Genomic DNA, 25,126 nt, shown 5'->3' with positions numbered 1-25,126 from the left:
GAAACCCCGGGGCACCCCCATCAGCTGTCCATGAGCAGCTGCAGGGAGACAGAGTCTTCTCTGAGGCTTGGGGATGGGAGCTGCTGAGCTTGGATAAAGGGCTCTTGGGGGCTCCAGGGCTCAGAGGCTGTGGGTTGACATCAGAGCCTGAATGGCCGCCATTTTACACTGCTAGCGTGAAAGGGCTGGGCTGTGGTCACTTGGTTCCACTCCCTTATTTATCTCACTCCTGGAGGCCAGAGACTATCCTTTTTATCTCTGTGTGACCCACTGTCCTCCGCTCTCCTCTCTTCCGTCCTCCTTACTCGCTAGCTGATGATCTCATTCCTGCGGCTGGCTTCAGCGATCACAGAATTGGGAAGGATAGACAGCCAGATGCATTGTCTGTGCTTCACACCCTTAGATCCATCTGCCTGCTGGATATTTCCATCTGGAAGTCCCTTGGGTTCCTCATACTTCCTCAGACCGAACCCATCCTCACCCAGCCTACTTCTCTTACTATGCTTTTAGGTATTTATTTATTTTTCGTCTCAGCAAAGGGTTACCAGCCACCCCACCACGTAGGTCAAAAACTGAGGGTGGCATCCTGGATTCTTCCCTCTCCTTTACTGCTAAGACCCTTTTCATCCTACTTCCCTGGTTGGTATTTCTTTCCTCCCTCCTTCCCCTTCTGCCACAGCTAGTTCCAATACTCATCATCTCTTGCCTCACCTCTCATAAACTAGCATCCTCTGTCTGCATTTTTCCTTCCAGTAGATCTCCCTCCGCCCTGCCCCTGGGGATAGTTAATAACTTCCCCGTGCACAATCCCTGGATGGATGGACCGCTAGTTCATTGTGGCACACTGAATACAGAAGTCTGAGGGCCTTCACCCCCTAAAGGGCAGCACAGGAGTGAGAAGTCCCAGAAGAATGGAGGAAGTAGAAACCAAAGTAGCTAAAGAGAAGGATTTAGATAAGAACTAAGCCCTTTGTCCTGCAGAACCTCACAAAGCCTCAGGCCTTAAAGACAAGATGGAGTGAGGTACTGGGCTGGAATTTGCTAAAAGATACATTTAAAGAGTGCTTAGCTGCCACTCCATGTGGCGGCCAAGTATCTTCCCACAACATGCATAAGAGAAGCCAACTTAATCTCTAGAGATTAAGCATACAACGTCAGGATTCGGGGACCCCAGCTGAGGGCAGAAGGGAAGTTGAGGCTGAAAAGAGCATGGGTGAATATTGCATATAGTATGACCGCCCAACCCACCCCAAAGCCCACTTCCTGAATTCTAGCAGCTGGATGCACACTCCACTACCCTACCCCCAACATGAAGATAGGAATTTGTAGAATCTTCTCTGAAAGAACAAACAGTAACAGAGAAAAGACCAGCAGATAAAGATAAGCCAACGGAAAGCTCCTTCTACGTGTTTTTTTTTTTTTACCCCTGTTTGCAATTAAGATGGCCCAGGATTATCCAAACATTTATGAAAAGTCTTCAATATGAAAGACTAACCAAAACAAATGGAGGAAAAGCATGTAGGAGGAAACTAGGACAAAGCAGGAGGCAGAATAAACCTCCAAAAGTAATAACCACTTGATCTGATAAGAAAAAAATTACTGCATTCATGAAACGAGAACAGCATGCAATAAAAAGAAAGTATAGCATGGAGCTCATAGAAATTAAAAATATGAAAGCCATAAAAAATCCAAAAGAACTGCCTAAGTAGATAGATACCCTAGAATAGACCAAACATCAAAGAGATGGATGGACTATAGGCGAGAAAAGATGTAAGAATTACAAGATTGATCCTGGAAGTTCCACATCCAACCATTAGGAGCTTTTGAAAGAGAAAACACTGGAGAGGAAGTTATTCCAATGAGACAAAGGAAAGGAGGAAAGGATGAGGGAAGAAAATTTCTTAGATCTAAAGAATATGCGTTTTCAGACCAAACGGCCTGCTAAGAGCCCAGAAGAACAAATGAAAAAAGACCTGGACAAAATCATAGAGGTGGAGGACTAAAAAAAAATACAAGGGGCTAAGAATAAGACTGGTCATCATCAAACCACAAGGGAAAAACTTCTCTGGGAACACACACACACACACACACACACACACACACACACACACACACTTCGTGCACATACTCGCTGCTCTTTTATTTATCTTCTTTTCTGTCTGCTTTGTTCGCTGCAATTTCCCAGCACCTAGAACCAAATCTAGAAAGAAGTGAGGACTCGATATACATTTTCTTAGTGAACAAATCAAACTTCTTGACAGCAGCACTAGAAGCTAGAAGACAAAGCAGCAATGGTGTCCAAATTTGAGTGGAAATTATTTTCAGCTAGAACTTTATACCAAGCCAAGATAGTAATCTCATGTATGGGTTGAAGGATTGAGTAAAGACCTTTTCACACATCTAAGGTGTCAACAATTTTACCTCTCTTGCTCCTATGGTATGTGCTCCCCCACTCAAAAAGAGAGGACCCCAAAAGAGGAAGAGGTAGGATCCAGGGAATAGAGGATCCAACCCAGGAGAAAAGTCAAGGACATATCAAAGAGGAAATGGCAGTAGAATAGATTTAACAAAAAAATTGATAAAACTAAATTTGGACAATGGGAAATGTGGTGTGTGTGTGTGTGTGTGTGTGTGTGTGTGTGTGTTGGAACTGGTTGTGCAATTGGAGCTAACTCTTCTTTTTCCATTATGGGAAGTAAAAAAATAATGTCAAAATTGCTAAGTCAGTATATAACTGTAAAATAATAAGAACTAAAGATAATAAATGCTGGAAGAAAGATTCCGGCCATCTCTGACCCATCCGCCCTACTCTCCCCTACCGAGGCCCCCAGGTTTATAGGTGCCGGGAAATTACAAGGAGCCTCCTGGCCCTCTCATCCCTTCCTCTACCTGAAACCTCCCCTGACAAACTCTTTAATATCCTTGAAGCCTCACATGGCCTTCTTGGTGACATCCTCTTCCCTTCTGTCTCAGGTAGGCTTACTTGGTTCTTCTTGTTTGCTCCTACAGGACTCATGCACCCCCTCCCCCTGTACCCCCCAACTCCCTCCTGGAACTTGAAACAACTAACTTAGTATTTAGTAATCAGGATTTGGTACGTTGTCCTTCCTTCTGAACTGTGTGCTAATTGGGAATAGAGGTTGTTAAGGCTTTCCTTTTGTATCTCAAGTAGGGTGCCTGGCTCTTGGAAATACCTGTAGATCAAAGCAAATGAACCGAAAGCAAGAAAACCCAACGAGAGAAGCCTAGAATTCAACAATTTGCTAACCTCTCGGCTATAAAATGCAATCCCCTCCACTGGGTGCTCCCCACCCTGGCCCTTCCTGAAGTCCCAGACACCCCTCACACCTCTTCAAACCCACTCTTCTGTTAGATTTTATTTTTCTTCTCTTTGCAGAGACTCTTATTAACATCTCTGACCAACTGTGTATTTATTGCATCGAATCCAAGATGCTTTCGATGGTAAGACCACACCATTACTTTATGTACCACCAAGAAAGGGAAAAAAGCCGCCAATCAAACTAGGACCATGCTTCCTTGCTGCCAACACTTTCTTTTTCTTTCTTTCTTTTTTTCATATTAAAAGAGCTCTTTGAGATTTATTTAGAGACAGATTTGATCATATAACGTTCTTGTGCATACATGAAAGAGATAATATAAGAAAAATAAATCAAAGATACTGTTAAAACTCTTGAGTGTGATTCTCCTGAATCATTTTTGATCAAAGTCACCGTTTTCATGCCTTTTTTTTTTTTAATGTAATTGTCCTCTCCGCTACCAAGGGAACTGTGCTTCTGAAAAGTGTCCACTGTTGTCTCAGGGGTTTCCTTCCAGGTCACTGGCCCTTTTCTGCAAGCTTTAATGTGAATGTGAGGGCAGTGACAAACAGACAGCCATCGCCTGGTGGACAGTAACTGGCACACAGCCCAGCTCAGAGGTGCTACATGGGGAAAAAGTGCATCCGAGAACTGATGAAATATGGTCCCTCCAAGTCTCCTCCGAGGCTCCTACTCCCCTTCCTTTCACCAAAGTCCCTCCTCCTGCCCTACCCCTACCCCTTCCCCTCTTCTTTTGAATAGCTTTTCCCTGAAGAGCCCTCCTGCAGGTGTTAAATCAGATTGCTGGGCTCCACATCCCAGAGCCCCAGATTCAGCAGGTCTGGGGTGGGACCAGAAATTTGCATTTCTAACAAGGTCCCAAGTGAAGCCTGAGCTGTGGGTCTGGGGGCCGCACCTTGAGAAATGCTGCCCTAGAAGATCTCATTAGACCTCAAACCCCACTCAGACACCACTCTTGGGCTCTTGGCCTTGATTTCCAACTCTCCAGGATAAGTCCTGTGACCTGATCATACTCAACATGTCCCGAACTTTATCCATTATCCCAACTCCTTCCTCCCTGCTTGCCCCACCTCTACCAGCAAAATTCTTTCTAGATTGATTTCTCCCAACGACCTCACCATCTCCCTAGTAGCCTAAATTAGAGACCTAAGAGTCAGTCTCACATCCAGTCACTATTCTTTTTATACTGAATCCACTTTCATAAGTTTCTCATGCCTAATCTCTCTCTTTTTTTTAACCCTTCTGCTGCCATCATGGTTTGGCTGCCTCTAAACTGACTTAACTAGATCTCTTAGTGGACTGTTAAAATCACCTCCTAACTGGTCTGCCGGGCCCTAGACGCCGCCATGTACAGACCACCTTCCATATCATTGCTAGGATTATCTTGTTAAAAGGGGATTTGATTCATTCCTCGTTCAAAAACCTTCCATGGCCTCCTGTTGTGAAGCAGTAAAAAAAAAAAAAAAAAAAATTACTATTTATTTAATGGTCCTCATATATGTTAGGCACTAAGCTAGACATGCATGCCTCACTTAATTTCTGCAATAACATTCTAGGACCAGGAACTATTTATTAGCCCTATTAGTCCCACTTTATTGACAAGGAAATTAAGTCCCAGAGAAACTAAGCAACTTGCCTAAGTTGACACAGCTAAGAAATTGTAAAGCTGAGATTCTAAACCAGGTGAAGCAGCCCTCAAACTGAAATATTACTCTCTGCTCCTCCTTAACACAGCATATGAAGCCGTCTGACAACCGGTCCCATGCTGCTTTTCCAGCCCAGCACGTGCGACCGAGTCCCCGCTTCCCTCAGCGGAGCACGGCCATCGCCTCTGGGCCCTGCTCTTGCTGTTCCTTCTGCCACATATATCCATCCACCTTTCACTTCTGCTTAAATGGCCGTTGCTCTAGGAAGCCCTCCCTGCCTTCCCTGCCCTCTCTCTGTGTCTCACAGGCCTTGCGCCTGGGCTATCTCTCTAAAAAAAGGAATTATGATTTCTTTTTCCTCTCATCCCCCCCAGTGCCCCACAGACAGGGTTTAATTGACTCTTTTTGTATAGATGAGTAAACTTGAGCCAGAGGACCCAAGTCCCTGCCCAAGGTCAATGGCCTAGCGAGTGGCAGGTCTGGGATAGCACCCCACTTCCCAGCTTTCACCGACTCCTGGCTTTGTCTCTGCACCCCCGTCGTCCTGTGTCTCCTGGGATCCACCAGCTTCATTCTCCTGGACATAAGGCCCGGAGGTGGTCCAAGGTAGGATAACCCATCAATCATCTCCCTGCCCCTTTCCTTGGGGAGTTTCCTTCCAAGCCTGCATCTGGGCCCCAGGTGAACAGAAGATGCACTGTGCCAGGGCCTCTTTCTCACTTGTTCCTCTTTATCTTAAGTTACAGACCCAGAAGCTGCTTGAGGGGCCTCTCGGTGACCTGAAAATTTGGCCAGATGCCCTAGGAACTTTAGGTGGGGTACAGCGTGGCTTTACCCTCTGCATAGATCCTTGTGGCCATGCATCGCACGTTCATTTATTTGTCAATAGCTTCCAGTCCACCAAAAAGAAAATCCAAGAGTGGCACTCGCCATGGCTCCTGGATTTTGCCAGCCTCTCCAGCCACATCGCCTTCCACTTTGCCCTCGCTCACTCATACCAGCCACAGTGGCCTTCCTTCTGGTCTAGAAATACATATGCTATTTCCTCTGCCTGAAATGCTGGTCCCAGGATTCATACATGGGCTTCATCTTACCTTGAAAGTCACTTTCTTAGCATGGCCTTCTCTAATTCTCCGTCTAAATTAGACCCCCTCTCTCAATCACCGTTGGTCTTTTTGGTTTTTCTCCTTTACAGCACTTGTCTCAGTCTGTCATTTGTCATCATATTTACTGTCTGCTTATCCCTGCCAGAAGACAAGCCCACCAAGGTAAGGGCCAATGCTCAGTCTTCAGCTCCCAGCACAATGATTGGGACTCAGAATTTACCAAAGAACTAAACGACTGCATCATAAGCTCAAATGTAAGGCAGACGTTTTCCCCAAACATCATCCTTTAGAAAAAGAAGGTGATTACTATTTTAGCCTTTATGAGGTTTCATATTAGAGGTGCTATGCCAATCACTTTACATTAAATAATTACTATTTGAGAAGACCTCAATCAATGCTAATCACCTGACTGAATCGGTAACAAACGGGGTAAAGGAATTTTATACAAATTCGGTTATTCCTGAGTATATGACCTTGCAATTATAAATGCTGAGTGTTAAAAGCAATATAGTACCTGATATGTTATGAAAATCATGCTCGTAAACCGACACAAATAAAGAACGGTCCTGATGGCCTAGGAATTGTATTTATGGCTCCAAATAAAATTTTTACGAATAGCAACACGAATATGATCACAAAGTCTCAAGTAACTGAAACAGAAGTGAAGAGAATGTGCTCTAAAATACTGTGTTAAATAACCCAAAAAGTAGTCCTAGAGAAGGCAGCTTCTTGTGAAAAGTTTGATAAACCTTGTTTCACGAAATGCGAGTAGAAAAAAGTTTTTCAAAAAATAATATAGTTTTATATGATGTGACTTAAAATATGCAATATAATGAAAATTAACATATTATTATAAGTAGATATTTGACTATTTTATCTAGATCCCTAAAAGTTTATCTATACAGACTGGCCAAACTTCCGTGGTTTGTCTTCATTGGGAAAATGAAAGATCACTTTGGAAATCGCCTTCTTTTCAGACACACTGAGAACTTCCTACACGTGAGGCACTGTGAGAGGATGCGGGCTCAGTGAAAAATCAAGGCATATGTAATGCTGTCCCTTTAGAGCTTGCAGTCTTCTTGGGGAATCAGACGAGTAGTGGCAATAACCAGACAGTGTGGTTAAGTGTTGTTGGTGAGCTGGGAGAGCCACGGGAGGATCCAAGGGGGGCGCTACCTATGTCAGGTGAGAGGAGGAAGTTGGAGAAGGCTTCCTGGAGGAGATGCCAGCTAACTAGAGGCCTAGTAGACAAAAGCATGGACTACAGTTTAAAAGGGGGAGCAAAGAGAAGACTATGTGCAAGGTCTAGAAATTGAAAGCACAGGACACGTTCCGGGAACTATAAAATAGAGAAGTCAGGCTGATCAACAGCCAGCCAGGGAGAGTGGCGCAGGACGAGGCTGCAAGGTCAACGTGAGGCAATCCCAAAGGGTGTCCTCGGTCATGTTCTAGAGGTTTGATTTTACCCACACGCAAGTTAGAAGAGTGACATGTTCAGACATGTGTTCAGAAAGGTCTCTCTGGCGGCAATGAAGAAAACAGACTGGGCAGGGGTGAGCCTGGCAGCTGGGAGACCAGTTTGGAAACCGTTGTAGTCAGTGGTGGCCTGCGCTAAAGCAGGGGGCATGAGGAGAAGCTGTTGAGTTGGAATGGAGGGTTGGGCACGAGGAACAGGGAGTGAGGTTAAGGAAAAGACCCATTTCTGGCTTAAACACGGAAAGACTGATACAGGCACTGAACTGGGAAGACAAGGAGAAGCATCTGATGGCAGAGACATAGCGTCTGTTTAGGACTTGCCAGGTTTGGGGTGCTTCTGGGACGTCCAAGTGGAAACGTTCATTAGATGTTAAAAGAGCTAGAACTCAGGGAGAAGATGAGGGCAAGAGCTATGGAGCTGGGATCCATCCTGACTCCAGAGGCAATTGAAGCCATGGGCAAGAGATCTCAGGAACATAAGGTGGGTCAAGAATAAAGCAGGAAGAGGAAGAGGGTACTGGTAGCTTAAGGTCGAGAGAAGACACATATATATATTTAAACTGGAGATTCGAGAGGTATTTAAATGTTGATGGAAAGGAGACTGTAGAGAGAGAGGGGGGATAAAAAGGAGATAATGGGTAGGAGGGTCTCTGGAAAGCAGAAAAGAGATAGATTCAAAGCCTGGGAAGGAGTGAGCCTGGGGCAGGAGACACCTTCCAGCAGTGAATAGGTAGCTGTAAATAATTATGCAATCAATGAATGAAAGATACTGTAGATAATGGAGAAAGAGTGGGTAAATTTGGTGAGGGTGTTCCCATCTGAGGCTTCCCTTTTCTCAATAGAACAGGAGGTGGTCATTGCCAAGAATGAGCGTGACAGGGTCAAGGAGTAGGGCCTGGAAAAGGCCCCAGTATGATTCCCTCAAAGACCCCTCTCATTACTTCAGTATTCATGGCAAAGGTTTTCATTACCGTGAGGTCAGTATCACAGTCCAGAACCTGGCACCGAGCCCTGTGGTCCAGAAACCTGACTTCGCCAGCCACAGAATGCGCTCCATCTCTCAGAGGCAGACTCGCATTGCTCCAATTCAGGAACTTGAGGTGTAAGCCCGGAGATGCTAGTGCATGCAAGTAACAAGGAGAACGAGATCTACCTCACCGGCAAGTTCACTCCAGTAAGAGGGCCAGTAAGAGGGCTTGCAGGGAACTAGATCATACTCAGAAAGATGTTAATCGGATCAACTGAATGTTTAATCACATCAGGCTGTCCCCAGGCTGACTCCCTTTGCCTAGGAGTGGTGCCTTTGCCAAAGCCGGCCTTTTATTCCGTGCCTCCAGGGCAGATCAATCCTTTGATGGGTACATTTTTTTCTTTAGAAATTCAATAAGCCTGAGAGGGTTATCTCCATTCAGTCCCTTCAGAAAGGGTGCCTTTTTGTCATCCCTGAGCTCGTCTACCCTGGGTGAGCTTTACCACAACCCCTAGCACTGACGACAAACTCCCTTTCATAGCACAGCATTGGGCAAATGAAGTTGTAATAAAGGCTTAACAGGCACTGCAAGGGGTTGATTATAAGCCCCTTGAGGGCAGGGAAACTGCGTCTACCTTGTTCAATGCTATCCTGCAGGGGAGGCAAATTTTTTCTGTAAAGGGCCAGATAGTGAAAGTTTTAAGCTTTGTGGCTGGAAGGTCTCTGCAGCAACTACTCGGTACTATTGCAGCATCAAAGCAGCTATAAACAAATAGGTGTGGCTGTGTCCCAATACAATTGGATTTACAAAAGCAGGTGGCCCACCTGCAGACAGCACCGCTCCATCCCTAGCCTCACCCCTGCAGCGCTAGCATCTAGTGCAGCCAAACACACAGTCAGGGCTCAATAAACATTTGTAGAGAAGAGTGAATGACTAAGGTCTAGCTCCCCAAATCTATCATGACATCCTTGTTTCTGCAAAATTTCTTCCCATTTTGGGTAACCAATGAATTGAGCAAATTAAAGTGACCTAAGGAAGGAAGGGGGAGTGAGCTAGCATGGTTTTCAGAGCTTTCCAAGGGCTTACATTTATCTGTGAATGGATCATTCTATGACTAAAGGCCCCATGTCCAAGTTATTGCGTTTTTAAAAATGGCCTGATTATTCCTCAGAGTTGGGTAGGTGCTGAGGAAACTGCGCCACGGTTTGGATCCTGCGGCCTGATTATTCCTCAGAGTTGGGTAGGTGCTGAGGAAACTGCGCCACGGTTTGGATCCTGCGGCTCTGCTGCGGACTCTCAAGGGCCAGCAGAACTCCCTGTGCTCCCCGCCACCCACCGACCCGAACCCCGCAGTCCCTCACTCAGAACAGGGACTCAATAAACGCTCACTCGGTTCTTAGCTTGTCTCCCGGTTATCCATTTACAGGTCATTTTTTCCCCCTTCTTTGTACTTCTCTTATTTTTCCCCCAAATTTTCTACAACACTTAACGTTCAGAAACCACAAAATCAAAATCTTTGTTAGAACAAAACCAAAGAGTTAATAAAATCACCAGAGCAATCCATCAGCCTTGGAAATGTACTCTTCCCTATTCTGGTTATAAATGTGAAACCCTTCTGGTGACAAAGAGAAAAGACAAGAGCAGGCCAGTTCGGATCGCACTGAAATGCTGCCGTCTGTCTTGGAACTTCTAGGAAGCGATCATTATCCTTTTCGCAGTAGCAAATAATTAAGACTATTTACAAATTCTTCCTGCGGACTCCTGACTCGTTAAGGACATTCTCACCACCCAGGCCTCTGCAGAGCCTGTCGGAGGGTTTCTGAGTCACATCAGCCTCTGCCTTCAGAACATTTGATCCAGGACTCTCCAGCTCACTTAAGAATACAGAGAGAAGAAAATGTAATTGTCTCCTAAAAGGCAATTTTTCAAAAACTGACCTCAAAGAATTCAATCTTACCAAGATCACTTCCCAATTTGGGAAGAAAAATGCTATTTCGGTAACTTACATTGGTTTAAACATCTCATGTTTATTTGTCAAATATCCGATGATATTAATTAGATATTGGGCTGGAGGTTTCCGACCCCATCTAAGACAGAAGACTCAGAACCGCCACATCGTGCTTTTCAAATCTAGAGATACCAGGGCCTCGTTCTAGATCCTGGAGTACGAAGCTGGCAGGGACCAGGTGCATTTACTCGCTGTGCTGAAGGCTGGCACAGCACCTGGTGGAAAGTGCTCAATAAATATTTGCTGAAAGAAGTTGGTATCATGGCTCCTTCTGGGGGAAGTGTCAGGGAACCAGAGTCTGGAGTTTTCAGAAAACTTATTTTTACTCTTATGTACTATTTGAATTTTTGCCATGCTTCTTCTTTTAAAGAGTTCCTTTCAAAAATAAATATAACTAAAATAATTTAAATCCTGTTAAATCAAAATAATTATAGTTTTATTTATATGTAATTCTAAAAGCTTGCTCTGTAAGGTATGACAAATTCTCTGTCCATCGTCTTCATAATTATACGTCTTAAGTGATAGCGTAAAAGTGAAAATAATAATTGCAAACATTTAATTTGCACTTACTAGGTGACAGTGAATATTCTAAAGGCTCACTATATGTTAATTCACTTAATCCTTTTTTATCAGCTCTATGTGAGGTAGGAAGGACACCCTCTCACCGAAGGTGGGAGAGAAACTGAGGCCCAAGGCATTCAGCTGTAAGATAATGAATGAGCGGACTGCGTTGACCCAGGAGCCTGGGTGGCCAGCCTTCGCACTGCCCCGCACCGCCTCAGCTAATCTGCAGAATCGGGAACATGGCCAATCCTAATGCCCTCTATTGGTTTAATAAATAGATCGTCATCCGAAGAGAACTCAACAAACAAATATTTGTTGAGTGAATAAACTGAGAATCCTCCCAGGGAATCTTAGCCTGCCTCTTCCAAAAGGGAAATGGGGGAAGGACAGCCCTGAGGGCAGCCGGGCAGGCCCTGGATGCGGGGCACTTGGGCCAGGGACAGGACAAGTGCCCCCGGGTTTTCTCCAGCCTGGTCTGCAGTGTCTGTTCCCCTGGCCTGGCATCAGCTCATCTCAGTTACCCGCATGAGCAGGGCCTTTTGCCTCTCCTGCTCCCAGCGCACAGAACAGAGGCCGGCGTTGTTAAGTGCTCTGTAGACACTTCGCTGAATGAAGGAAGCGCGTGCTCTCCCCACGGCCTGCCGCTGCAAGAATCTCAGCCACCATAAGCCCGGTCGTCTGTCTGTGCTGGGCCTAAGCCTTGAACTTGATAACAGCCCATCATTATCCCCAATTTATCGAGGGGTGACTTTGCAGAGGGCACCCATCAGGGCTCTTGCACACCTTAATCAGAATGACTCACTCGAGTACCCACCAAAAGAGGCAGCCACCCCCATGCCATCGGGAGGTGACTCGGCTGACATGCAGATGCCCTGAAACAGCCCTAGAAAACAGGCCAGATTGGGGTGTGGATGGGATAAGTGGTAAGGGGGCACCTTCCCTTGTCCTATGAGCCTGAGTCTTTCTCAATGAAGAAAACAGCCATATTTCACTTGCGTAATTGAAATAGATAAAAACAAAGTAAGAAGCCCCTTATACTTCAAGAGGTTTGGAATTGCAGGGCAAATAATGCTATTTTTCCCCCCCAAAAAACAGTTTTTTGAGGAGAACACATATGGAAGTGTTTCACACCCCAGTGAGAGGCACTCTACAGTGAGACATTTGTGCGGCTTTCCTTTGGGTTTTCTGGGGCGCCACATGGGGGTACATGCCATTTCAACAGCAGTCCTGGAGTTAGGTCTTGTCCAGACTCCCAGAGTGAGAAACCCGAAACAGAGAAGGTGGGCCTACGGAACCGCTGCTCCCGGCGCTCACGCGATCACCCGGTTTCCTGCTGGACCGCAGGCGGGCGTCCCCGCCCGCACCCCTTCCCGGGCCCCGCCCAGCCGCCACGCACCTTGGATGGTCCTCTTGAAGAAGGCCTTGCAGGCCTCGCAGGAGGCCACGCCGTAGTGGTAGCCAGAGGCGATGTCCCCACACACGAGGCACAGGCGCTTGGGGATGGCGTTGAGCATGTACTCGCACTTGATGGCCGAGTCCTCCATGATGCCACTGGCACAGTCCTCGTAGCTCTTGCGACACGGGGTGCCTCCTAGCCCTGCGCCTCCAAACATGGGCGGCGAGTCCAGACCATTGGCGTGGGCGCCCAGGGCCAGGCCGAAGCCGCCGCTGGCGTCAGACGAGCCGCTGGGGCTGTGGTGGCTGAGGGCATCGATGCCCGAGGACGGGCTGGACGGCTCTGTCTTGATGAAGGAGCCGCAGCTGGAGCTCAAGTGCCGGTCGTCCGCGGACATTCTGTTCAGCAGCCTGTAGACACAGTGCGGGAAGTCAGAAGCCAGGAGGCTAAGGTGTGTCACCATCCCCAGGAATTAGCTTTGGGCTCCTGGCAGAGTGGGCGGGGCGGTTGGGCGGGGCTCTGTGCTAAGGCATCTGTGAGATAAAAAGCTGTCCCAGAAGGTCTACTGGTCATGAAACAGCACCGGCCACAGCAAGTGTCTGGCATTAACCCCCCGAACCTTCTGAGTCCTCAAAGAAAAAAACTATGGTCAAGAGCTTCTGATTAGGCACCCAGCCCTTTGCAAATCGCTGGCTTGAGGGTGACAAAAGTGGTAACAAAACGTGGTAACAATTCAGCCAAAATACTTGGCCAAACTTCCCGTGTAAGAATAAAACATGGTAGTTACAATTGAAAGTCCAGGTGTGCCAGGCCCTGGGTCAGACACCCTCGGGACAATGACCTGATAACCCATTTTTCCCGGCCCTTCTGGGGCTTCAGGTAAGTCCAAGCTTGGACCTTCCCTTATGCGCCACCATTGCTGAGATTGAGACCAGAGAGGCCAAAGCAAGAGACGGGGCTTGTGGCAAAGGATCCTGCCAAATTCGCTAACTCTGGGCTCTGCTTCTGGCCCAGGGCACCTCGGGAGGGTGACTCCAAGCTCCTTCCCTCATTTCCCTTCTTAGCCATGAGCAGGCCAACCTCTGTCCAGCCCCTCACCGCTAAGAGACTGCGCCTCCTGTAGGCAGCACGAGGGAGCCTTCCAACCCCAACTCCGTGCATCCCCTAGTTGTTTCTTAAATTCGCATTTGAACCTTTAAGTGCCCCTGCATCAGCCTCAGAGCCATCGGAGCATTGTCAACATGGCAGGATCACTAGGAAGGGTCATGATTCCCGTGAGGAAAGCCCCTCCTCCCAGACTGTGGGTGGATGAGAAAGCCAGCAGGGGCAGGGTTCGACTCTCCCACATCCCAGCTCCCTGGATGCGGGAGGGGCCTCCCTCTGCACAGCCCGGCAAAGAAAAGCAGGGAGCTGAAGGTGTGGGTTTAGGGAAGCTCAGCTATAGCACATGCTCCAGACCCCCGGGAGCAGACAGAATCTGGAAGTAGGAGACTGCTTAGGGTCCATCCGTCCCTGGCCTGGCCTGGCCACATGGAAGTAAAGAGGAAGCCAAGGCTTATGTCTGAGGAGCAGATGAAAGGAGAAAGGGCGAGATCTTGGATATGGGAATGGGCTGGAGAGGTTAGCAGTACAGCCTTATGAACGGAAAGATGGCTGTGGGCTGGGAGGGAAGGTCTCAGTGCTGGAGGGTCCACTGGGATTGCAGCCACAGGCCTACCTCCAGTGTTGCTCAGAGGGAGCCCCTGTTTTCTGAGCAGCCCACTGAGGGAAGGACTTGTCACCACCTGGGAAAGGGGCTGCCTTCTCACTCCTACTAAGCCTGCCCCCACAACGTGATCTTGGCCACACGCCCACACCACCAAGCCAATCTTGTGATGGGGAGGGGCCTTCACTGTCCCTTGTCCCACTAATGAGCTCATAGTTAATACGCTTCCCTAGGGACTGTCCCATCCATCTACGCTTGAGCATGCCCAGAGACCAGGAATTCATTGCCCTGGAGACAGTTCTAACGAGAAACTGGGCGCTGCAGATACAAAGATAAAAGATACATATAAGGCTCTTACTCTCAAGAAGTTTATTTACTGGAATGTACTGTTTGAAGATCGAGGCTTTCGGGTCTCTTCTGTTCCAGAGCGAATGTTCTGAGGCCTCCAGTCCTTGGAGAGACCTCTCCTACAAGCCCCAGGTTTCCCTTGCATCAGCAGAGGGCACCCCAGTTGAGGGTCTCCTCTGGGTCCTTTTATACCACTTGCTGGTGCCTTGTCATCTCCCTGGGCTCCCCACAGCCACCTGCCTCCCCTCCATCCATCGGTGGATCCCTAGTGTGACTTCAGGAAATGCCATCAGCCCGGCAGGACATAACCCAGAAAGAAAATCTGCCTGAGCAGGCGCGAGTACACCTTTGGGTCCCTTCCTAAGCTGCCTTGCATAGGGCAGGCAGAGAGAACTAACCAGGTGCTCTCTCATTTGTAATCCCCTCCTGCCTGCTGCTTTAGGCTCTGCCATTCACAGGAACAACCCAGGCCCACTATGACAAACCCTGCTGGGTGAGACAGCTCCTAGACCCAGCCCTCCATCTTCGCCCCTCCCCCAGAGCTCCAGAGATCTCAGGATACACTGGACATAAATAGTAATTATAGCAACTAATATTAACAAGCATGTATTATGTGCCGTAGGCTTCCTATCTGTCCCTTGGGTGTGCAAGGAGCATATGCCCTATGGAAAGCCCTACAGGCACTCCCATTGGACAGCAGGCCACAATCCTCAGCCTCATGGTTCAGACAACCCTGAGGGACACCCAGGGTGGGCAGTCCTTAAGCCTTGGATTCCTTTCCCGCCCCTCTTTCTTGGTACAAAAGGGTACAAAGCATCCTTCAAAGGGCTGTGCAAACAAGATGTGCTCTGCCCAGACCCTGCCCCCAGGCCCAGGTCAGAGACCCTGGGGCCAAGAAGGAAGCCAGAGTTGCCACAGAAAGTCATGCCAATTTGGTGCTGAGTCCCAGATTGGGGTGCGTGGGGAGAGAGTTCTAACAATTTCATGCCTGCAGCTTTCTCATTGCCATGATCATTATTTTGGCTCCACTTGACTGTCTTTTCCAAGGATAGTCAACCTAGACTACGGGCACCACTATGTGCCAAGCGCTGGCCGGATAACAGGAACATGGTGGGCACAGGCACCGCCCACGACTTCAGAAGCTCTCACAGGAAGGACGGACATTAAACAAGCACAAGCGCGCGGTGCCCCAGGAAGGGTGAATGCAACCTGGAATCGCCCCGGTTGAGAACCGCTGGCTTACGTGTGTGAGGGAGGAAGGCGGACAAGGGGCCCAGGAGCTGAGGGTTGGGCAAATGAACGGTGCAGACCGAGGGGAGTGATGTAAGAAAGGGTAGAAATGGGAGAAAATAGAAGGGCCACGAGCACAGTGGTTCCCAGGGGGTGTGGGCTGAGGTATAGCAGGAAGAAAGAGAGAGAAAATGGGAGGGATGGGAGATGGGGTCGGGGACGATTTCAGAGGTAGAGTCTTGATGCCGGGTCCAGGAGAGTGTGGCCACGGGATGAGGGGAGGTGGCCCACACTTGTGCTCTGGGGAGGAGAGAGTCATGTCCAGTCCATCATCTGTGGTTGTCTGAGACCCAGTTCCCAAGTGGGTCGATGACTTGACTATTGACTTTATGGGGAGGGGACAGATGCCACATCTCAGCAGCCTTTGAGAGAGCAGTAGTCAAGGGTCGAAGCCCCTTAAGGCACATTTTCCCCATGATCCGCCTCAAACAGGAGCGTAGCCAGAGCTGCCCTGGCCTTGATTTCACCACCATCTGATGAGACACGGTCTCCCTCCTGTCACCACTCAGCCCTGCTGCTGGTCCTCCTGTGTCCAGTGTGGGGCCCTGCACCCCAGAGTGGCCTGAGCTCCAGGGGTCCCTGAGCAAACTGGGAGGCCCTCTGCCTTTGCTGGACGATAAAGTGGGTTGAAGATTTTCCTAATGCAGAGACCAACGGAATCTTGGAAGTTCTGAATGAAACCCAAACTGTTGAGCTATCCTGCTATAGACCTCTAGAGGAAGAGAAAACCCGGGCTCTCACCATGAGACAATCATAACTTTTTAAACTGGAATCCCAGATCTATGCCCCTGAGGGTGGCCAGCTGGTGGGAGGCAGAAGGAGAGAAGATCCTGGAGAAAGAGAAGCTCCTGGAGAGAAGAGAGATGGACTGGCCTGATCAGCTGGGTCCTGGCTTGTTTTCCTATACAGGGTAGAGCCCACTCCACTGCATGCAGAAATCTGGGTCACATGCATTTGGCTCTGTGCCGGGGCCACCCCCTTGAGAGCACAAAGCAGCAGCGGAGTGAGTCACTTACTGGTCACGAGCCTGCTCTCTGGCATCAGATGAGCCAGTTCAATCACATAGTAGCTGTTGACTTTGAGTAAACAGGTCACCCTCTCTAGGCCTCAAGAGTCCTCATCTGTGAAATGGGCTCAATCACAGCACCTCCTTCATCAGCTCGCTCTGGGTAAGCATGAGGTAATGCAGGCCAAATGTTCAGAATGAGCACTCGGAGGACGCTGGCTGCTGTCGTGATTCTCCCAGGGAACCCCTTCCAGAAAATCCAGCAGCCGGTGGCTGGTGATTAAACCCAGCAAAGCTCTCCCCTCAAACAAGTCCCCAGATCCAGAATTGAGGTTAATTCCACAAGGAACTTGCCATTTACCAGGAGGGAGAGTGGTTAGTTAGATAAATTAAGAGGATAAATAAGTCTGAAACTGGTCTCTACAGAAGAAAAATGGTCTCTGAACACTTGAGAGACTCTTATATACATTAACGTAATTAATTTGCTAAGCAGGGGCCACCTGAGCTATTCATTGACGCAGACCCTCAGACCCTCCAGGAAGGCTGTGTTTGTTAGGAATCAGCCCCTCGGGCACCTGAAGGGAACACAGTTAAATTTCCTTCAAAAATATTATTAAGGAATGCAGAATGAACCTTTAGTAGAGGGATAAGATGGGCAGCACCATGTGGCTAAACGTGCCTAATTGTCAAGGCTCCAGCGTTCCCATTGGGACATGGACACATGGGTTCTTGTTACATGGAAGGGAGGGAAGAAGGAAGGGAGAGAAGAGAGGAAGGGTAAGGAGGCCAATGGTGAGAAGTACTATGAACCAAGGATTATAATTAATCAAATTCTATGCATCTGAGGTCCATTAATTACATCTTTTTCTTTAAACTTGGATATTTCTTTAATTCAGATTGACCTTCCTCCTGAGTAGTCTGAATCACCTATTTTAATAAATGGTGTTTTATCACTATTATGTGATAAAAATCTTGCATTGTTGTATCTTTCAATCATAGATCCGTTTTTCTGGACAGACACACAGCAAAGCTATAGTCAGTGAATTTTAAGTTCTCAGGGTTTCTCCTGCCTACTCTGGTGACTTTCAGATGAGGAACTGAAGCCCCCAAGAAGTTGTGACCCACTCAGAGCTACTAACTAGAGAGTCAGGCTGGTTGGGGGCGGGTTGCGGGTTGAGAGACACAGTGAGCTGATGACTGCCTCAGAGAACGAGCTGACTCAGGCAGTGGCCCACCTGCCACCCTCCATTGCCACATGGGTTACTATTACCTGGTCTCCTCAGCAACACTTTCTTACACTCCCTTTTCCTTCCCTCAGGAGTCCCTCTGGGATTCAGGGCTGCAAAGTGACCCCACAGCAAGCTGGCCTCAGTGAGAACATGCCTTCCCCTGTACGCTGGAGCTCAAGCAAAAATCTGTAATTAAGCATCTTGTCGCTAGAAGGATTAGTCAAAACCAGGCTGATCCTGGACAACTGATTGAAATCTCGTTCCACACAAATTACGGCATGGAAAATAATGATGGGTAATTAGCGCCTTTCAAACGGGGCTTTTTATCCATGATTTTCTAGGCTGCATCCATCATGATGAGACAGAGGCTGCGCCGGAGTGGGAGACAGCTGGACGCGGAGCGGCGGCCTTGGAACAGCTCGGAGGGCCCACGGTGGACGCCCGCTGCCCGCTCATACCACGGCTTTGCACGAATTAGAAAAAGGGGGACCCCCTCTGGGAAGACCCATTAAAATCTTCAGCTCTCACCTTGGTCCTCTCAGTGGGATGCCCTCGTGCAGGACGCAAAGGTACCTGGTGGCTTTGACTTTAGTCCACTGGGCCAGCTCTGGGCTGTGACAGCCACAGAGGGGTGTATTTGGAGAAAGGACATCATCACACATTCAGAATATGGCCCAAACATACCCCTAGCGTTATTCCTTTCAATAGCTATTGGAAAGTGGACATCTGTGAATTTATCTTAACTCTTCTTCGATCTGTTTTTATTTTCACCCTATACCAAGTACTGACATGGCATAAACATCCCACCTATTGTCATCGAATAGATTTGGCAGTTTCCAGATGGCATTTAATCCTCATGGTAGCCGTGGTATGGGGCCTTAGAGCTTAGTGGTTGGAGCTGGACTGTCTGAGTTTGAATTCCAGGTTTTTCCCTTAGGAGTTAACCTTTCTGTGCTTCAGCTTCTGAAAATGGGGATGATAATTATATTTGTCTCGAAGGGTAGTCTTGAGGATTAGTGAGTTAATATAAAAAAGTGTTTAGGACAGTGCCTGGTAGACAGTAAGTGCTCAAAAACTAAATGTTAGCAGTTGTTCCTAGCACCCCTTTTTTGGTAATGAGGAGATGGCTTCCATTCAGAGTCTTTAAAAAGGTCAATCCCACAGTAAGCAAGACTGTCTTATTCCCTTCTCCATCATTCATCTGTTCGTGCATCTACCTATCCACCCATTTAATCATGTATTTGAGTGCCTCTCTGCATGCTGGGACTTCCACAGACAGTCCCTTTTCAGGCAAAGGCTCCTCGTTCAGGCACTACTAGAACTAATTAGCCTCTCTTCTGGGAGCTGGTGTCAGACTCCAACATATTCTCTCTCTCTCTCTCTCTCTCTCTCTCTCTCTCTCACACACACACACACACACACACACACACACACACACACACACACAAGCTCTTGCAGGAATTACCCGTTTTATAGGCCTCCACCCCACTGGCACCAGAACCAGGCTGAGCCAGTGAGTCTCCCCTATGAGATCCGTGGTGTTAGGGCTGCCTCTCTAGGGACAGAAGCAATAAGATGGACAGCCCAAGCATGAGCAAGGTCATACTTTGCGCAAATGTGCAGCAAAGGAAAAGGATGTGAAAGCTGGCAGCAGAGAAAGGTGCTAGCCAGGGGCAGAGTCCTGGGAGTGAGTCTTAGCTGCTGTTGACAGCTGCCTGCGAGCCCAGCAGCACCTCTGCTTGGGCGATTGAGCAGAGCTTGATTCCCTGCCTCCGTAGCTCACACAGGGGAGTTCTGACACTTAACCAAAAGAGCAACTTACACACTATCTTATTCATTCATTCCCTTCCTCCCTTCCTCCCTTCGTCCCTCATTCATTCCATTACCAATTCTTGACTATCTGCCATGTGGCAGACACTAGTCCAGCCCTGGGGATGGACTGGTACACAAGGTGGACAGGTACCTGCCTTCAAGGAGTGACTATACCCTATTTCATTGACTCAAAGCTACACTATTTTTTCACATGTTAACATCTTGGCAATCAGTGTGCATCTTGAATCAATGGCATGCCGCAGTTTAATTTAATTAGTGGTGACAAAAATAATGGTGTCTTTAACAATAGATGATGTCATGCATTCGATGAAATATGATAAATAGCTGAGACTGCTCTGAGTTCACCAAAAGCAATTTCATTTTCTCCCTAGGCATCAGGAATACTACACCTCCCAGTCTCCTTTTTGGTTTGCCATGGCCAATGACCAGGTCCTGGCCAACGGAATGTGAGAGTGCGTAAGCCACGCCCCCTCTCTGGCCATATAAATCTCCCTCGGCATTCCTTCCTCTCTCTCCCTCTCCCTACCCCTTCTCCCCATCTCTCCCTCCTCCCTCATCTGCAGGCCATACTGAGAGAGAGGGAGGGCTCTAAGGCCCTGGGGGACAGCAGACCTACAAATTAGGAGCCTGGGCCCCCTGAAAAACCTTGAGCAGCTGCCTGCTGAATGCCTTCACCAAAATTCTATGTGGGCAAAATGTGTAAAGTTCTGTCGTGTTTTGTCACTGAAACACAGGGGTTGATTGTAATAATAGCGAGTGTTACCCACCCAAACTAATACCATAAGTAAACTAAACAGTAAAAATTCAGTTAGTGATGAGTGCTATGAAGAGAGCCAGAAAGGGGACAGATGGGGGATGGAGCAATGTCTAGGTATGGGGAAGGCCTGTCCCTGTTGCCAAGGGCCACCTGCCATTGTTGAAGAGCCCAGTGATAGGGAGAGCACTAGTTCAGGATGGAACTGTTTCCATCTTTAAAATACTCAGATTGTTTCTTTGTTTTTTTAATGTTCTTGTCAAGAGCCAAAATAGTTCTTCCACCTGGAGCTTCCAGTATAGTTTATACGCCTTTCCCTGAGGACCTACAGAACAAGTCTAAGCCTTCCATAAGACAGCCCCCTAGATTACTGAAGGCGGCTTCCTGCTCCCTGGTGAGCTCTGTCCTCACCAAGACCAACATTTGCCCTCCTTTGAGAATAATCCATCTGTTCTGTCTAGTTTTCCTAAAGAAGAGCATAAGAACCGAGCATAGCCCTTCAGGTGAATTCTGACCAGTTCAGAGCAGGACAGTACTGTCACCTCCCTCATCCTAGGCACTATACTTCTATTGATGCAACCGGAGATGAAATCAGCATTTAAGGCAATTGGCTCACACTGCCGAATTTGGTCACATACCTGGGACCCTTTTGTGTGTGCTGTTGGTGGGCCTCACTGCCACTCCCCCATGTATGTTCCCGCAGGGCAGTGTGCAGACCCAGCGAGGGGGACAAAACTTCCCATCCACCACCTGATCATGACAGTAGCTCTTTCTATGTGGCACAGCGGGGATGACAAAGGAAGCTTGGGGATCCCACCATCCGTTTCTATTTCTGACTCAATTTTTCAATCTTTATGCTAAGGGGCAGCCTGAGCAGATGGCAAAGGGACATCATAACTCAACTGGACAGGTGGTCCTGGCAATGCAGCCACCTGGGAATCAGCTTCTGACCTCTGTTATGATGATGATAGAAGGCTCACTCCATGCCGGGCTTAAGTCACTGATTCTTTGAAACAACCTGTTGAGGTAGGCACTATCGTTCCCCCCATTTTGCAGATGAGGAGACTGAGGCCAGGAAGTGCTGGAGTGAGTTACAGAGCAAAGGGGAGTAAGTTACAAAGCTCCACTCAAAACAGCCAGGTTCTTTCCTTCCCGCACACTCCCTGATCACTGGAGTCCATCCTGCCGCTAGGAAGGCCTCGGGGCCTGGCCCCATCACCTCTGAGATGCCATCCCCTGCTAGCTCTCCCCTGCTCTGCGCCCCCCATGGTCACTCTGTGCCAGTCACACTGGCTCCCGACCATGTCTTGGCTACGCCATCCGGCCCTCACGTCGAGTCCCCTACACGCGAGGGCAGGACAGTGTCTGCTTTCCTTTCTGCTCTTCTCCACTGTCTAGAACACTTCCGGGCACACACTAGGTGCCCCTCGGGGATAGAGTCCCCGGGCCAGCACTCCCCCAGGATGTGACAGTCACGGATGGGCCTGAGGCACAGGACAGGACCAGAGTCAGAGCCGGGGTGTCAGCCAATGCCACCTGCAGGAGCAGAACCCAGAGGCCCAAGTCCACCAGTCCCCACTGAATTCCACTGATCTTGGTTTAAAGACTTTACAGTGTATGGATTTTTCTTTCTGTTTTGCTTTTTTCCCCCAAGCACTCCAAACCGTGTAATATGTTTGGAAATAATTTAGAGAGGCTAGAGTCGGAGACCCACTTATCCACAAATCTGGTTTTGAAATGTTAAAAAAAAAAAAAGATACTTTAACATAAGAATCAATGTAATTTATGAAAACCTGTTGGAAATAGGGTTGGAAAAAGCTTGCCTTGACTTCGGAGCCAGAACTCTGACTCTGTAGACATGAAAAGGGTCCGCCACTGCTCCACGCCATCTAGAGAGGGGACAGAGCAAGGCCCAGGCGCAAGGTTCTAGACCTGGACCAGCTGGGTTCGAATCCTGACTTTGTCACTTACTGGCTGTGCGACCAGTTGCTTAACCTCTCCACGCCTTGGTTTCTTCATCTGCAAAATTCACCACACAAAGGTACCAAACCTCATAGGATCCTCCTCAGGATTAAGTGACAATAAATGCAAAGCGCCCACAGCAGCATCTGCACATAGCAAGTGCTCGATAAATAAGGGCTGTTAACTATTATTTCTTCGCTCTCTTGGGTGCAGGATCTTACAGTCACAGCAAGGACTGACATTCAGATCGCAGTCATCTCCTCCACAAACTGGCTATAAGAAAAAAGTGGAAAAGGAGAAGCAGAGGTGAGGGTCACTCCCAGGCTCCTTGGTCTTCCCCTGGGCTATGGGGGGTGGGGTGCTGGATTCGCAGGGCTTGTCCTTGGAAATGCTGTCACTTATCAGGTTCACTTCTCCAGATGGGGCATTTTGACTATTGATCTGATAAATAAACAGCCTGCTGGCTCGATCAAAATGTTATTTTGCATTTCAATTACTGCTCACTAATGCAACCTTCATCCCACCAAGATGCTGCTGGCAATGACACCAGCCCAGCCACTGGCTTGAGAGGTGGAGCCACCCTCTACTAGCACCAAACAGGATTAGCGCCCTCCCTCCCTGGGAAGTCAGAGCGGGTTAGGAAGACCGCAGCTCCTGGGGTGGCGAGGGGGGGAGGATGAGAGGAGAGCTGGAGGGGCAGGGGCTGCTGCTGGGCCTGCCAGGACAGGCCCTGGTGGCTGCAGGCAGGCCAGAGGGGACACACCTGACCCAGCCAGTGGCCCCTGGCACGTCGGAGTCAGGCCTCAGCACCCCCACCGCTTTGCTGAGCGGCCTTGGGGTTATCACTGCACTTCCCTGCATCTCAGTTGCTGCGCTGGTGGTAAACTGGATTCAAGAAAAACTACCTGACTTCTCTGGGCTTTTGAAAGAACACAGTGAGAACACAGACGTGAAGGAAAAGACATTAATGCTGCTGTGTTATTTAATGGAATAATAACACAGCGTCTCCTTTCTTGTTAGGCTCTTACTACGTGCAAAGTGCTTTACACATACGAGCTTTTTTTAAGCCTCACGGTAACTCTGGATCTTTAGTCCCGTTTTACAGATGGGAAAAGCAAGTGAGGCATAAGGATATCGAGTATCACGGGCCATGCAGCGTCTCCAGTGCGTCGAGGGGTAAAGTCCCGAATGCTGATTCATCCTGACACCCGCATCTCGGGGCTCCGCCATGCCTGGTGACCCCGAACATGTTACTTCTTCCCTCTCTAGGCCAGACTAGCCTTTCAAGGTGGCAGAAGAGAAATGGCTTCTGTCTTCCACCTGGTGGGTCCGAGATGGGAGGAAGGGCAGAGGCTGCGGACAGCCAGAAAGAGGATGGCAGGTGCCATAGACCAGATGTGTGTTCCCCACCTGGACCCCCAAATTCATATGTCGAAACCTAACTCCCAAGGCGATAGTGTTAGAGAGTTGGGGCCTTTAGGAGGTGCTTAGGTCATGAGGGTGGAGCTACCATGAATGGGATCAGTGTCCTTATAAAAGAGACACCACAGACTCCCTCTCTCCTTCCACCATGTGAGGATACCGAAAGAACACAGTCCTCTACGAACTGGGAAACAGGCCCTCATTAGACACTGAATCTGCTGGAGACTCAATCTTGGACTTGCCAGGCCCCAGAACTGTGAGAAATGAATTTCTATTGCTTATAAGCCACCCGGTCTCTGTTTTTTGTTATGGGATCCTGAGTAGACTGAGACGGCAGGCCTGAGCAGAAACTCTTCTCTGGACCTTCTGGGTACGGGGACCAGTGTCCCAAGGCCAGCCACCAAAACAAAAAGAACGGGGAGTCAGATGAACACACATTCTGCTCAGTGACAATGAGCTGTTCAGAGATCTGAAAACTTGGGCACATCTCGGGCAGAAGAGATGTCACTTAGAACCAGAAGAATTTCCAAGACTATGTCATCTGTGTGCAGAGCTCTGGGGCAGGGCGGAGGGTGGGGGTAGAGGTAGCCTGTGAGCCTGAATGTAGAAAGTTCAAAAAGAATGGAATGGGAACTCCCCGTATCAAGGGAACGGCAGTGACAGGCCTTACAGGCCTCAAGGGCCCCTATTGGAAAGGACTGCCTACCCCGCCAATTTCCGTGTGCCTTTGTCCTTTGTTCTCATACTACGCTCACTAATGTGTTCCTTCCCCACCCCCGAACACATACACACCAGCTCCCCTTTCAAGGGTGGAACTGCAATTCTGTAGTTTCCATTTCAGGTTTTAGAAAAATAAAACAGCACAAGGGTCTTCGGAGTTCTTGTGCTTGTCAGAAAGAGCCCAGCCGCTAACCCGTATGGCTCCTGCCCCAGCTCCGAGGCTGTGTATCCTCGAGACAGTCATTTTCTCTGTCTGGTCTCAGTGCACTTCCCTTTCTGGAAAATGGAGATAGCCCTTAGCCATCTGCCAGAGAAGCCAAAGACACACAACACAGGAGGTGACACATTATTA

At 48.5% G+C, this 25,126-nt stretch overlaps 1 protein-coding gene across 2 annotated transcripts in view; it reads right to left on the bottom strand.

Annotated features, from left to right (window-relative positions):
• ESRRB (estrogen related receptor beta) overlaps positions 1-25,126 on the bottom strand; it is a 158,089-nt gene that overhangs the window by 38,133 nt on the left and 94,830 nt on the right. For both annotated transcript variants that reach the window (XM_016156639.2, XM_016156637.2), the window contains one exon: positions 12,506-12,915. In XM_016156639.2, the coding sequence (XP_016012125.2) occupies positions 12,506-12,915 (410 nt within the window). The remainder of the gene's footprint in view (positions 1-12,505; positions 12,916-25,126) is intronic.

This window comes from Rousettus aegyptiacus, unplaced genomic scaffold, assembly GCF_014176215.1.
Source record: "Rousettus aegyptiacus isolate mRouAeg1 unplaced genomic scaffold, mRouAeg1.p scaffold_m13_p_3, whole genome shotgun sequence".
Lineage (NCBI taxonomy): Eukaryota > Metazoa > Chordata > Mammalia > Chiroptera > Pteropodidae > Rousettus > Rousettus aegyptiacus.
The sequence above is the reverse complement of the archived record's forward strand: the minus strand, read 5'-3'. Positions and strand labels throughout refer to the sequence as shown.